A 16293-nucleotide genomic window follows, 5' to 3' on the forward strand; every position below is an offset into this window, starting at 1 on the left:
CCTCCATCCCTTTTGGTGTTTGTAAGAAGATTTTATTCAATCTTGGCCAGATATAAGATGAAATAATAAAAACCAAAGAATCAAAAAAAGTTTTAGGCTTAAAAGTCGGGATTGCCTGAAAAAAATAAAGTAACTTGGGAAGAATGTTCATTTTAATAGCATTAAATCAACCAACTAATGCTATAGAAAGAGGAGACCATTTAGTCAAAGGGGATAAAATGTTCCTTAAATAAATTCTTGTGATTCTTCATAATTTTAACATCTAAGTACATAAAAAAATTAACTACCTTAAATGTGATGCTATTGTAAAGAGGCATGGAAGCATTAAAAGGGAATAGCTCACTCTTGTGAAGGTTTAATTTATAGCCCGAAAAAAACTAAAGCGCAACAATAAGGACCACGTGGTAGGGACAGATGTCTCGGGATCAGAAATGTATAGTAACAGATCATCAACATACAAGAGACCTTATGAACTCTGTCCCCTTTCTGAATCCCTATAATGTCCTCTGAGTCCCAAAAAGCTATAGCCAATAGTTCCAAAGCTAAATCAAACAATAATGGACAGAGGGCACCCCTGTCTAGTATCACAGACCACTGATTATTAGTAAGACCAGAAGTTATGGGAGAATTATATATCAATTTAATCCAGAAAACAAATCCTGGACCAAAGTTAAATCTTCTCAAAGTTTCAATCAAATATTGCCTTTTGACCCTATCAAAAGCATTTTCTGTGTCCAGGGAAATTACACATTCTGTCATTTTAGATGATGGTGAATAAATAATATTCAATAAATAGTAAATATTAAAATGTGAATAATGATTTTTAATTTTTAATAAGACCTGTCCTTTTATTCTCTCCATTCAGCCCCACCCCTTTCTCTCCATCTTAAATCTTGCTTTACTTGTCATTAGAGATGATTAAAGATGAAAAATTTCCAATCTATTAGCTAACATATTAGAAAGTATCTTTGCATCAACATTCAGTAATGAGGTGGGCCTGTAGGAGGCACAATCCATCAAATCTTTATTCTTATTGGGGATTTTAAAAAATTGAAGTTTCAGAAAAAAATGTGGGGAAGCTACCCTTACCTACAGAATCTGAAAGAACTATGTTTAAATAGAGAATTATTAAATGAATAAAAGATTTTAAAAATTCTACAGGATAGCCATCAGGATCGGGAGCCCTTCCCAACTGAAGAGACACAATAGCTTTGAAAATTTCTTCTGTAGCAAACAGTTTGTCTAAAAAGGTATGACTCTCGGAAGATAACTTGGAAATGTTTAATTTGCTCAAGAAGTTTTCCATGGAAATGGTATTGTCTAGAAATTCAGGTTTGTACAAATCAGAATATAATTCTTTAAACACATTATTTCTTTATGTCACATGATCCCCTTCCTTTTTACAAATTTTGGTAATCTGCCTCATAACAGAAGTTGCCTTTAATCGATTAGCCAAAAGCGTCCTCGACTTGTCACCATGTATATAGAACTGACTCACTTTTTAACAGCTGACTTTCTATCGGGTATGTCAGCAGTAAATCATGTTCAGCTTGTTTTTCAGCTCTTTTTTTAAACGTCTGGGTTTGAGAATAAAACATATTGCCTATCAATTTCCTTTAATCTGTCAACCAATTCCTTTAATTAGTTAATCCCATTTTTAACTCTACAGGTGTTGTGTGACCTCTAATTCTAGCACTTTACATTCTTTGCAACATTTTGTGTTTTTTTTTTAAATTTTGATTTACAATTTAGTAGATTTATTGTTCTTTCTTTGGCTTGGCTTCGCGGACGAAGATTTATGGAGGGGGTAAAAAGTCCACGTCAGCTGCAGGCTCGTTTGTGGCTGACAAGTCCGATGCGGGACAGGCAGACACGGTTTTTAAATACAGATTTATTGTATGAGAAGGTTATTTATACATTGGACCTTTCTGGATCCAGTATTGAGCTGTGTGATAAAATAGTCCCAGCCCTTTGTATTTTATGTCTTCAGAATTTATAATGGTTTTTAATCCTCTATCCCGTTCCTACTGATATTTCCACAATTCCAACAACATCTAACTGTAGTTATTTCACTTGTCTTTATCATTCACTTAGTTCCATCACCTCTGATCTATCATCTCTCCACCCCATCATATTGCAAACCTGCCCTTTCTTTTTAAAATATTTTTATTGATATTTTACAGTGTAACCAATTAAACAGTAGAATTATACAATGTGCTACTGGATTTTTAAAAAATACAAATATTCCCATGATAAGGAAATCTCGAGCACATTCATGACCAATGAAGTAAGATTTAACAACCAAAAAAAAAAAACCCAAAATATTCAAAACCTCTTCTTCTAAGCAAGGTTGAAAGTTGATATGTATGAATCAAATGATACCAACTTGGAGAGGGATAACACAGTGCCAAAATTCCAGAACAATATTAAATCTTATGATAATAGTCCATAAATAGGTCCCACATCTTTTGAAACAATATTTGAATCCTTGATAACAGAGCTAATTTTTTCCTAAAGTTAAACAAGACATAATATTCACTTTGCTATTGTGTATGTGTAGGTGGAGTATTATCTTTCCATTTAATCAAAATTACACACCTGGTCATCAATGAAGTAAAAGATAAAATATGGCTTTGAATCGAAGTCGGTAATACATCAACATTTTGAGGTGAGACCTGCCCTTTTATTCTCTCCCTTCACTCCCACCCCTTTCTCTCCATCTTAAATCTTGTTTTACTTGTACCTTTCCTCAGTAATCAAAACTTAATTATTTTCTCTCCACAGACCCACAGCACTTTTTCAACATTTTATTTACAAGCTGTATTATTTTTCTAAGTCCTTAAGAAAGGAATGGGAGGTTGGTAGGAAAATTGTGAGGACATTTTAGGGAGACCTTTCAACTGGTGGTGCATGAAGAACCAGTGGCAAGCAGCTAAAATGTTTGCAATCATGAGGTTAGTGCAGAATTAATTGGAACGGTTGGCGTAACAGTGAGCATAGTGCTATAACAGTGCCAGCACCCGCGTTCGAATTCATCGCTGTCTGTAAGGAGTTTGTATGTTCTTCCTGTGCCCATGTGGTTTTCCTCTGTGTTCTCTGGCATACAAAGATACAAAGATGTATGTGCTCACATGGGAGGATTTGGGCATATGGGTCTGCTTTTTTGCTGATCTCTAGATTTTAAATAAATGAGAACGAGGTGACATTCTGTCATGATCAGCTGAAAGACCGGGCAGGCATCACATGGCCGACTCTTGCTTCTGCTTTTTGTGTTTTTTTCCTATGGTAGCGGTGAGATTGAGAGGAGTTTCTTGGCTGCCACAATGGGGTGTCATAGTTAGAGAAGTGGTAGGCACACTCTGTTACAGCTTAGGCGACCCGGGTTTGAACCTGGCGCTGTGTTTATACTTTCTCCCCTTGTTTGCATGGATTTCCTCCAGTTGCTCCGATTTCCTCCCACCCTCCAAAAACATATGGGGGATGTAGATCAATTGGATATAATTGGGCAACATGGGCTCATGGGCCGGAAGGGCCTGTTACCGTGCTGTATGTGTATGTTCACTTCAAAGGCCTGTCTAATGCGATTTCAATGCAGAGCACTTGAGGACAAGGGACACTTCAAAGGTTGAAGATGGTAGGAAAACATTGCCTCTGCTTACAGGACCAGATGAAAAGTAAACTTCAGTGCCCAAGTCAATTTCATGCTAATTTCAAGCTTTAACTGCTTGAATTCAAACAAAAACTTGGAGCTGTACAAATCAAGATCATTTAGGTTTTCATCAATGTTTGAACTTTTATTCCTGGAGAAATATAAATTGTCTGATGTGGTATTTCTCCACAATTAATACAAACATTTGATTTTGTGAGCCATTTTGAGAGGAGAAGTAGCTATGATACAGGCATTGATGAAATTAATTTGACTGTGACATGTTTGCAGGAAATAAACCACATTTTTATATAAAAGGAATAATGAAAGTTGCCACTTCCTGTGAAACATGGTTCACAAAATTATAGCCCCTTTCACACTTGCCAGTGATCCCAGGAATCGAACGCCAATCGGCCTTTAAAGTGGCAAGTGTGAAAGCAAAATCTGCTCAACGCCAGCGTCAGATGACGTCATCTCACGCCAGGGATTGGCGGCCTCAACTCCTAGTACAATCTCAGGCAAGTGTGAAATGGGCAACTGCATTGCAGGCCCTTCCTATTAAAGGTAGAACAGACCAAATGCCGGGGATAAACCCTTGCAAGTGTGAAAGCATTCAGTGTTCCAGTTAGGAGTGGTCTAGTGTGAACAGCCAAACCCCTATTCCTATCCCGGGAGCCCGATTTACTGGGGTGCAAGCGTGAAAGGGCTTAAAAGCCCATTTCTCCCCGCTTCACTGATGATTTCTCTCTTTTGTATTTGCTCTATTTGTTGCAGGTGATTATGTGGTAATGACAGCACATTTCCATCTGAAGAGAAAAATCGGCTATTTTGTCATCCAAACATATCTCCCCTGTATCATGACTGTTATCTTATCCCAGATGTCATTCTGGTTGAACAGAGAATCTGTCCCAGCCAGAACAGTGTTTGGTAAGTAACATTTCAGATACACCTGGATTTAAAGTCTTAATGTGAAATTTGCCGTCATGCAGTATTTTGTCAGTATTTGCACATTTTCTGCTGAGAATATGATTTATTTTTGTAATTTGCTTTTTTTTTGCTGCATTCATTATTTCTCTTTGACCCTTCTATTAGTCGTTAGACAAGAAATGGAAGTAGAATTGTTGCAACAGAGTGACATTACTTGCAAAAGGCACAATAATTGATAATTTTATGGCCAGGATATAAAAGATCACATCATTGATCTACATAACTTCCCATTAAACAAAGAGCTCAGTAAAACATTCTTGCAAAAGGAGGCTCACTGCAGAAATTATGGCATAATTTCAGTAAAAAAAACACACACAATGAGTGGTGGCCATATGGAACGACTTGCCAGAGGAAGTGGTAGAGATGGGAATAATTGTTAATTTCTAAAGGCATCCAGACAGGGATAGGAAAAGTTTAGAGGAATATCGGACGAATGCGGGCACGTGGCTCTAGCTTGGATAGACATCTTGGTCGGTATGGAGAAGTTAAGTCAAGGGCCTGTCCTATGCTCTAAAATTTATGACTCATTTTATGGAGCATAATGTAGGTAAATGCAAGGTCATTCACTTTGGATGAAGAAAAAAACATTTAAATGGTGAAAGATGCTCTTGTGCAGGAGGTACGTGGGAGTGCTTGTGCATGAATCAAAGAAGATTGCTTTGCAGGTGCAAGGTGTAATCAAGGCAAATTAAATGTTGTAAATCATTGAATTTAAGAGCAGGCAGATTCTGCTGCAACTGTGAGACAAAAGAAAAAGGTTGAGAACCACTGATCTAAATGACAACTGATATCCTCAGGAGTTGAGATCGCTTTTATTATTCAAAGAATAATTGTATCTTTTTAAGAGGCATTTAGCTTATTCTTGACTCATTTCCTCATCCATGATGGGAGGCTCAGAATAATGTCTGCCTGGGAGTCTGGCATGAGGCATGTGAAGGATGTGGCCTGCCCAATCGAGCTGTCCGAATGTAGCATTGGGTATGTTGATCTGGGAGAAGTCGCTAGTGCTGGTTTACCTAACCTCCCAGTGTACTTGGAGAATTTTGCGAAAACAGTATTTTTTTATGCCAAAAAGACTCAGAAGCATTTGGGAAACCAGTGATTAGAGCCACCAGTTATAAACATAATCTTAATGGTTGAAAAAACACAGAAGTGCTACACGAACTCAGCTGGTCTCACAGTCTCCACATGAGATAAAGATATAAAAGACGATATCTTTACCTCCTCTGGATCCTGTGTAACCTGCTGAGTTCCTCCAGCATTTCCATGTTTTTAACACAATCACAGAGTCTGCAGACTTTCATGTTTCACTCCACCTTAGTGGTAGTTTTGAGGTCTGAATATTCAAGCACTCTTTTCCTTAGTTGGTCAAATGTAGCGATAGCACATTTGTGGTAATGTCTCCCATGTAGAAAGTAGTTCACATTTTCCAGGTCTTCTCTTGAACTACAAGGGGGAGGGGGGGGAGAGGAGGTGGGGGGGAGAGGAGGGGGGGGTGTGGGCAGCTGGAGCAGGATGGGTGTGGATTAAATTTAAATTTTAAATTTGCTGTTAAATTGCAACAAAAGGAAAACTATTCATGCAGGACATACTTCATTGAAGAGTAATTTTAAACTACATCTCTCATAAATCTTTGTAAATGAAGAGAAATTGTTAATGCAGTAGAGAGAAGTATTTACACGCCTGTAATAATGTACATGTCTAGCATTGCTGGCTAGATTGTTTTTCTATTTTTATTTTTATAAGCAAATAGCACAAGAGAACCACAAAGCTGGAGAAACTCAGCAGGTGAAATAATGTACTTTATGTAACAAAGATAAAGATACATAACCATCTTTTCAGGCTTAAGCCCAGCAAGAGGAATGTAGGCAGGTGCCCAAACAAAATGGGGGACGGGCAGGGGTAGGAGTCCTGGCTCACAGGCAGGAGATAACTGGTGGATAAGGGAGGGACAGCACAACAGCAAACAGGGGAGGGGATAAGGCTCTGTGAATGGAGAGAGAAGGGGGGGGGCATTGAGATCTGGAGGAAAGAAGGGGAGGAGAGGGAGAATGGGGAGTGAGTTAGCAGAAATTAGAGGTCGATGTTAATGCCATCTTGTGGGCTTGTGCTCCTCTCCCTGCCTCCCCCCTCCCCCACCATTATGTTCGGATGCCTACCTACATTTTGCTCGTGCCTTCATGAAGGGCTCAAGCCCGAAATATTGGTCATGTATCTTTATCTTTGCTATATAAAGGATGCTGTTTGACCTGCTGAGTTTCTCCAGCAGTTTGTTTTTATTTCAATCATAGCATCTGCAGACTTCATGTTTTACTCTTCACAAGAGAACTATCAGGATTTTCAATTATACTCTGGACTCATCACTGAAAAAGACCATTGGTCTAATGTGACTGAACTTTCAATTTCTTGCTCTACCCATGAGAAAATACAAGGCTTCTACTTACAACGGGACTCAGAATTAAGACTGAATCGGGAAGATCACCCCTATTCATGAGGCTTGCTGCAATTAGCTTGATAAGTAAGCATGCCCACCTTTTACTATCTGCTATCAATTTACATCCTCGCAGACACAATATTTTATTGCATTTTTCCGGGTCTGGTCAGCATTCACCTTTCTTGATCTTTGCTGGTTCTGACTGATCTTTGATCATTGTTGACATTCTTCGATGTGCTATCTCCTTTCATTGCAACAGGACACATGTTCTCGTATTGATCCAGTTCCTCGATACAACTCGGTTTCCTTTCAACTCTACAACTCGCGCAATTTGAATTCTGTTCCTAAACTTCTCACATTATTGCATTCCATAAGACCAAAACACATTGGAGCAGAAGTAGGCAATTCAGCCCATCGGATTTGGCCTGATATTTAATCATGAGCTGATTCATTTCCCCACTCAACCCCACTGGGATGTGTTCAAAATGATCGTGTACTAACCCAATAGCTTCACTTTATCCTGAATTTGCAGTTCTGGCTGGGGCAGCTTTAGAAACACCAACATTACCAAAGGTGGCATAACTGTTAAGAGCATAAAAAGTTTGGGCTAATTAGCTGCCTTGCACCTGATTTGTCCCAGATGCATTTATGCCACTTACCTTTAACCCCTGTGCCAATAATTCCTATTGACATGCTCTCAGCTCACATACTGGGAAGTCTTAACAATGGAAAGGAGCAATTACATGGCTCCTTATTCCTTATCACTTTAACATTCAAAGAAATATGCTTTTTTATTGGTTGTAAATATTTTCTGAACTTTGCCTGATGCCTTTTTTTCCCCTCTTATAGAAGTGTGGCAGAAATTCCTATTGTGTAAGTTTTTACTCTACTAGAGCCATATGAATACTATCCCTGTCCAGCCACATGCAATAACGAGAAGTGTTAGGTCACAGAACAATATTGAATAGTTAATAAATACAGCAGAGCACTGGCAGATGGAATTTCATCTGATAAGTGTGAAGTAAGGCATTTTGAGAGATTTAGTACAGGTAGAACATTTACCTTGAATGGTACAACCCAAGAAAGTACTGCAGAATAAAGGGACCTTAGAGTACACAGCTATAGATCCCTAAAAGCAGCAGTCCAGGCTTATAAGATGCTAGCCTTCATTACCAGGGCCATTGACTACAAGCAACGAATGAGCTGCTAGAGGAACTCAGCAGGTCAGGCTGCATCCATTGGTAGAAGTGTTCAATCAACGTTTCAGGTCAGGAACCTTTATCGAGACTCAAGTAGGAAGAGATGATATCAAGTATTCCAAGGGAGGGGTGGAAAGAATCTGAGGAGGGACTATGCGGTGATAGAATATTGGACAGAAGGTGGGAATGCCAGTGACACAGCTGGGAGGGAGGAGTAGAATGGAGTTACAATATAACTTTATAAAACTTTAGATAGCTCACAGCTGGTGTTTTGTGTGTAGTTCTGGGTATTATGAGGGGAATAAATAGAGTAGATAGTGAGAAACCTTTCCCCATGAGAGAAATGTGTAAAACCACCAGGCATGGTTTTCTGTGAGGTATAAAGAGTGAGAGGGGAATTAAGGCTTTCCTTCATCTGGCGGGTAGTCGCAATTTGGAATGCACTGCCTAAGAAGGTGGTGGAGCTAGGCACATGACAGCAATCCAAAAATAACTAGATGAACACGTGAAACACGATATTATAGAACACTTCTATACACCAAGAGGTGGCAATGGGCATATAGTAGGTGGGCCAAAAGACAATTTTGAATAGATGGATGTGGCTGATGGGCATGTAGTAGGTGGGCCAAAAGACTAGTTTAAATTTTAGGCATCTAAAACCTAATTTAATGACTCCATTGAGGTGTTGGATGGAGTTAAACAAGAAAGTCTGCCAATGTACTACAGAAGGGTGCTGGAGAAACTGAAATACCTTGTGAAGGGCTTTAGCCCAAAATGTTGGTTCTGTATCTTTATCTTTGAATTGTGTTTTTACTTCTACCATGACGTCTTCATGCTTTATTGCTGGAGAAACTTAGCAGATCATGCAACATCCATAGGAAATAAAGGGAAGCCAACACTTTGGTCCTGTGGCCATTCCAAAAGAGGACATGGTCATAGGTTACCATATATTACCATAAAACACACACACAAAGTGTGTTTTCATTTGTTGTTTTTTTTGCAATGCTGTTTAAATTAAATGATACTGCAACACACTAGTAACCTATGGCCATGTCCTCCTTTGGAATGGCCACCTTCGGACTCCAGGGCTCTTTGTCAAGTATAAGCAGGGTCCTGAATAAAAAAGAAGGTGGAAGAGGAGAGGAGAGGAATAATGAAGGAAGGGGCAGGGGACGAGAATAAGCTAACAGATAAGAGGTCATGGGTCGGATGGCATTGTCACAACTACACAGCAGCAAGATGGAGGGTGGCTCATGTGGAGAGAAAATATATTCCTTCCTTCAAGATGACAGAGGAATCTCCAGCATTATTGGTGTACTTGTGGGACACATTAAATGAAAGGTATTAACCTGATCAACTGGAGAAAATTGCCAGGGATTTTAACATAAGTAGTAAAATTATAGCAAAATCATAAACTGACAGGAAGCGCTAAAATCCCAATATTAAAGGGAGAAATCTAAACATAAATGATCTTTTTATAGTTTGTTACTAAGCATTAAATTTCAAGGTGCAGGTATGTCATGTAGGACTAGATGTTAATATCCCTTAATGCACTCCTGAGACTTGCTGCCTGGATTCTGCGGAGTAGCCAAGTGAGTGGTGGCATCTTCTGGGTATTAAGTGGGCGCCCTCCATCCTCAGTGTTTCACTGATAGGCCCACGATATCTCCGGAGGGTTCGGCAGTGAATCCCAGCGACCTGGGCTCATTCCCTAGATGCTATTCACTCACTGGGGAGTCCCAGATAGAATCCTTTCTCCTCATCCAGAGCCACTAACTACCCATTTCAGCAGTTCTGGAGAGATCTTTGACTGCTTGTCAGTGTGTCTTTCCTTGCACTCCCAACTCCTGCAGTAGCCTAGATGTCTCTGTGGCTACAAATCCTCTCCCGCCTACTTCAACCAGTCTGACCCTTGCCTTCCCGTCACATCAGCGGCAAGCTCAGCGTACCTCAGTTTCTTGAACTCATAGGACTCCTCCACTGCCTCCTCCCAGGGCCCTGCAATCTTGAAGATGTAAACCAGATGGAGTGAGCCGACCACAGCACAAGGTCTGGTCTGAGGTTGGTTTCCACCATTCCATTTGGGAAGTAGAGCCTGTGGCCTAAGTCTGCTGCCATCTTCCAATCAGGTGCCCGCCTAACCGCCCGGAGTGTGGCAATTCCGGCTTGACCCTCACCTTCCCGGACAAATGTTGCTAACAGCCAGCAGAATGAAGGGGGAGGTAGAGCGTTTACACTCATTTTCCAGCACTGCTGCAAGACACCGTAGCTCCTGGTTGTGACATCAGGTGTATCGGCCTTGAATGAGGCTGGGCTTGCAGCCCACCAAAAAGCAGGGAATGTGTGGTTAATTAGAAGATTTAAGTACTACATTACCAATGCTTTGCTTAAACAGCAATTAAGATGCTGTTTTTTTTCATTAATTATAACTTATATTGAAGAGTGAGATTAGAAAGGCTTGTGGTAATTGAAAAGATGTTTGTGTGAAATGGATAAATACAAATAGTTTAATTTTAATTAAATACTGAACCTTTTTCAAAACTTTAGCTTTTTCATCATTAATGTCTTTCTTGGTGCCATTTTTTTCAATAAAGTCCAAAACTCATTTAATTTGATGGAAGGCAGCCAAGTGCTTGACTGTTGTCGATTTACTTGCCTTCCTGAGTACAGAGATAAACATCAACAGGTTAACACTTGATGGTCAATGCATTGATTTCTACTTGCTAAGTGGTAGAATAGAGAATTTCTTTTGGAGTGTCAGTTCTCTTAGAAATCCTATCATATCAGGTGGCATTTTTGCACAAAAACTTTTGAATTATTCTGGAAAAAAACTATCAGACTTACCACCGGTGTTTCACGATGTGGTCATTTACACAGGGGCCCTTCCTGAGTTGCGAAGTTTGTCGGAGGGGAACGCCGTATTCATTAGGCCTGTTTTTTACGGAGTGGCTGTGGACACTTTACACTGTAGCCGCTCCGTCAAAACGTGTAACGGGGTAAGTGGAAAAATTATGGGATGAAATTTGCATTAAAAATTCCGCCCTGACATTTTTACACTTCCACCGGAGCAGAAATTTTCTGCTGTTCAGTGGATGTGTAAAAGTCCCTAGAGATGTGCATTGCCTCACTTTCAGAGTTCACCCTAAGATTAATCATTATCTTATTTCAGAAGTACTGGGCCTTTTAGGAAAATTGAAAGCACCACATACATCATTGTTCAAACCATTTTTCTGAAGTACTTTATTTTGTCAAATGAATAGGAAATTGCATTAGCAGAATAACTAAAAATGTAACAGAATAACTAAAAAAATATTAAATGTGGCAGCAAGTTTGTCTGAGTAGTTAGTGAAATGTTGTTACAGTGCCAGCGATCGGGACTGGGGTTTGAATCTGGTGCTGTCTGTAAAGAGTTTGCATGTTCTCCCTGTCTCTCCATGGGTTTCCTTCGGTTGCTCCGGTTTCCTCCCACCATTTAAAAATGTACTGGGGGCTGGAGTTCAATTGGGTGTAATTGGGGCAGCATGGGCTTGTGGGCTGACAATGCCTGTAGGTATAACTTTGCATTTAAACAAATATTCAGTATTTTTTTTGTGAAAATACCATTAGATCCCTCTTAGATCTACTAACAGAACAAAATATCTCAAGCACATATTTCAATATAATAACAATATAGATATCAGAAAAAGATTAAATGGTTCTGAGCTGAATAGAAATCAGAAAATTGCTAGCAGGGAGAAAGATTTCCCTGATGTGTCACCACCAAATTATATCTACCAGAGGATAGATGCAAAGCAAAGTTCCTCTCAATTTCATGTTTAATGCCATTGTAAACTTAGTCATTAACATTCGGATATATTAATTAAGTTTTCTCCAAATTTGCTTTAGGCTCCAATCTCAGGTGAGTGTTTTGGGAAATAATGCTTGCATTTTGACTTTTGTTTTCTTATTGTCAATAACCGCAAGGGAATTTAGATGGATTTAAACCCACTTAATTGAGGTAAAAGTACCCCGCTCAATCCGACTTGACGATGTCTTACAGTCCTCCTTATCAACCCTCCAATATAAACCTAAGATCGTATTCTTTATTGATGCTGCCAATTGAGCCTTAAGTCAAGTAATATTCTGCAAACCGAGAGACTCAACATTCAGATCTTTATTAATATTCAGGCTGTCCTTTGGAGAAATGTGCAATCATTTGGGTAAATGCCACAGTCTACAAAGCTCACATCCTTAAATATTATTAGAACTGGAAAAATAAATGTAGTCCCAATAGTATTATGCTTGTCTGCTATTTATCTTATTTGCTACTAGATCTAACTATTTTGTACTTCTCATCTAAAGAGGGATGTGGGTCAAATGCAGGAAAATGGGACTAACTTAGGTGAACAACTTGGTAAGCAAGGACAAATTGGTTGAAGGACCCACTTTCATGTTGTAAAGCTGACGCTAAGAATAATGTATAGATCTGCACCAAAGACCAACGATCAGAGGGAAACTGGGTGAGATTGCTCATATATTTTCAGTGCATGTTCAAGTTTATCATCACAAGGTAAAGTGAGAAATTTGTTTTGTAAGTGGTCCAGCAAGTCAATCCATACATAGTACATCAGTTAAAAACAGGGGCAGAGTTATAAACTCAGAGAGAGAAGTCAGATACAAACGCTTGGCTGTTTTCCCCATTTAAGTTTATAAAGGAAAACTAAAAGCTAATGTATTCACTGGGATCCCCTTTTCTGTCATTTTCCCATGCTGGATGGCCCTGGGTAAAATTGTTAACTAGGCACCATTGTTGCCAACAATGGCAGAACAGTAGTTGCGTTACTCATTTGGAATCCCAACGACCAGCATAGCACCCAGCTACTTCTTATTTTTCTTGCTTGAATAAAATCACGCGAACATGTGCTCTATTCTCCTCCTTCCTTATACCGCTGTTAGACCAGGGCTGATTCCTTAATTAATCACATGTAGTGGTTGATTATTCTCGCACCTTTGCCCGACATAATGCTCTCTACCCAGTTTTGATTGTATTTTGTGACAAAACAATAGGGGCGCCACGGCTGGCGTAGCAGTTAGTGCAACGCTTTTACAGCGCCAGCGATCGGAACTGGGGTTTGAATCCTGCGCTGACTGTACAGAGTTTGTACGTTCTCCCCGTGTCTGCGTGGGTTTTCCTCAGGGGCTCCGGTTTCCTCCCTCTGTTTAACAAATACTGAGGCTGTAGGTTAATTGGGTGTACATTGGGCAGCACGGACTCGTGGGCTGAAAATGGCTTGTTAGTAACATTCTTGGGAGGAGATTCCAGCTTTCCCAAACATTTGTGTGTAGTGATATTTCCTGGCATCAGCTCCTACTGCCACATCCTTCCACCAACACTGCAGGGGTTAAAATGGAACCACGTTTGTTTAGTTTTAAAAATCTCACACGAACTGTGGTTTTTGTTTGGACAATCTGCTTGTCAGTGGTGAATATTGAATTTTTTTTGGGGAAGGCCAACATTTTGATTTGATTGCAACAGCCTGTAAGGTTTGCCAAATTTAATTTTATCAGCTAGCTTCCCTGTCTGGGAGACATGATTAGGCAGAAGGCGACAAAGTACTGGGATAGGATGTTACATCCCTACCGCTGACCCTAATGGAGTGTTTATGATTAATTTATTAATATTAAAAATTGCTATAAAATTTGTTCAGGAACAGCTCAGTAAATCCTTTTGCAATAAGCTTCTATGGGCACCCAAACTAATTAGGGAAGGGTAAGGGAGAGAATAATTTGTTCATGTCTTCAACACGCGCCTTCTTGTATCTTCCATGATTTTTCATCACAGACATTTGGCCTAGGGTGGCCATTTCCAAAAATGGTCATAGATATATATATACACAGTGCATTTAAAAATATATATATTTTTAAAATAAAATTTAAACCGTATTGCAAAAACAACCAATGCAAACTCTCTGTGTGTGTGTGTGTGTGTGTGTGTGTGTGTGTGTGTGTGTGTGTGTGTGTGTGTGTGTGTATTATATATAATATATATATATATGACCATGTCCTCCTTTTGTAATGGCTACTCTAATTTGGCCTGTGGAGAGAACAGTCCACAAATCACCTGGGAGATTTGCTTTGTTGCAAATGTGACCCTGTCAGGTTCCAAACAACACTGCCAAATACACACCTTGGCAAAAATTATTCTTCATTCTATTAACCTATTCTGATGACGAGACCAACACTTCTTTGCCCCAATCCTCATAACAAAATTCAACTGGTTGGCAGCACCTCATTTTCCACACTGACCCTCTCCTCTAATCTCAACTCAACAGAACTCTAATCCCCTATTGATGATTTGCAATGCCTCTTTCCTTTTCTAGCTCATGCTCCAACCTTCCCACCATCCCTCCATCTGTGGGCCTCTCTTTCCAATCTCTCTTCATGCAAGAAAATGCTAACAAAACTCTTTTCTAGCTAAGAGATATGCAAGGCAAATATTCAGGGTTCTTTCAAGGTTTGAAGCAACAGGTTCTCAACAGAAATATTCATTGGCTAATTATTCCAGACAACAATGTCTATTGGAACATGGAGCATAGAACACTACAGCATAATACAGGCTTTTCAGCTCTCAATATTGTGTTGACTTGTATATTCCTACAAAAAAGCTCAGTCCTCCCTACCTCAGAACCCTCTATTTTCCTGTTATCTGTGTGCCTGACTAAGAGTCTCCTAAATACTCCGAATTTTTCACCCACCATCACCATCCCCGACACGGCAGGCCAGGCACCCACAACCCTCCATCTGTGTAAAAAATTAAAAAAAATACCCCTGATGTCTCCCCTAAACTTTCCTCCCATCACTTTGTAAAAATGTATTGTGGGAAGTTGGGTATCCTTGCAAATGAATCACTGAAAGTTAACATGGAGGTACCAGTAATTAGGAACGCAAATAGCACATTAACTTTTATTGGATGATTACTTCAGTCTAGGAGTTAAGAAGTGTTTCGTTTCACTAATGTTGGGTCTTAGTGAGATCGCAATAGAATATTGCGTGTCGGTCTTCTCTCTCTATTTGAATAGCAATAGAAATAGAGTAACAAAAGTCTATTATTCTGGTTCATTGGATGCCAAGTTTGCCATACGAGGTGAGATTAAGCAAAATAAGCCTATATTCTCTTGCATTTAGAAGAATGAAAGACGATTTCTTTCTTGGAGCATCACTGGAGCATTACAAAAGTGAAATCTGCTCTGCCACTGCTGTCCAAAGTAAGGGTCACTCATTCAGGACAGAGAGGGAAGAAATTGTTTCCCCCAGAACATCATGAATCTTTGGAATTCTCCACCCAAGAGGTTGTGGAGACTCAGAAAACTCAGGACAGAATCACGAGAGGTTTTTGATAAGCAAGTCGAGAACATGGCGTTAGTACAGGAAAATGGCAATGCATTAAAAATTAGCCATGGTATTATTGAATGGTGGGGCTGGGCTTCTGAGTGGCTGATTAAGCAATAAATGCTGTTGCATCAATCCTCAATAGGGCGGTATGGTTGGCGTAGCAGATAGCGCGACATCTTTACAGGACCAGAGATTGGACTAGGGTTTAAATCCCGCGCTATCTGTAAGGAGCTTATACATTCTCCCTGTGTCTGTATGGGTTTTCCCCAGGGGCTCTGGTTTCCTACCACTGTTTGAAACGTACCGGGGGTAGAATGTTAATTGTGTGTAAATTGAGTGGCATGGACTCGTTGGTCAAAATGGCCTGTATCCGTACTGAATGTTTAAATTTGGTTAAAAAAAATTAAATTTAAAATTAAAAAAGGAATTAAAAATTAAATATATATTGTACTTATTGACAAAGATGCCCCCATCTCTTGCCCGTGGACGTTCCTGAAATAAATTTATATTTGATATGTTATTCTTCACTAAGTAATTGGATATTGAAATACTTTGGGACATCTTACAATGTTAAAGATGTTTTATTAATGCAAAAAACAAATGAATGTCATTCCAGGAATGTAAACTTTAAGATTGGAATAATTTCACTTTAGCCT

At 39.5% G+C, this 16293-nt stretch overlaps 1 protein-coding gene across 1 annotated transcript in view; it reads left to right on the plus strand.

Moving 5' to 3' along the window:
* gabra5 (gamma-aminobutyric acid type A receptor subunit alpha5) overlaps nt 1–16293 on the plus strand; it is a 101005-nt gene that overhangs the window by 73362 nt on the left and 11350 nt on the right. The window contains exon 9 of the mRNA XM_069892501.1: nt 4421–4573. Within this exon, the coding sequence (XP_069748602.1) occupies nt 4421–4573 (153 nt within the window). The remainder of the gene's footprint in view (nt 1–4420; nt 4574–16293) is intronic.

This window comes from Narcine bancroftii, chromosome 7 (assembly GCF_036971445.1).
Source record: "Narcine bancroftii isolate sNarBan1 chromosome 7, sNarBan1.hap1, whole genome shotgun sequence".
NCBI lineage: Eukaryota > Metazoa > Chordata > Chondrichthyes > Torpediniformes > Narcinidae > Narcine > Narcine bancroftii.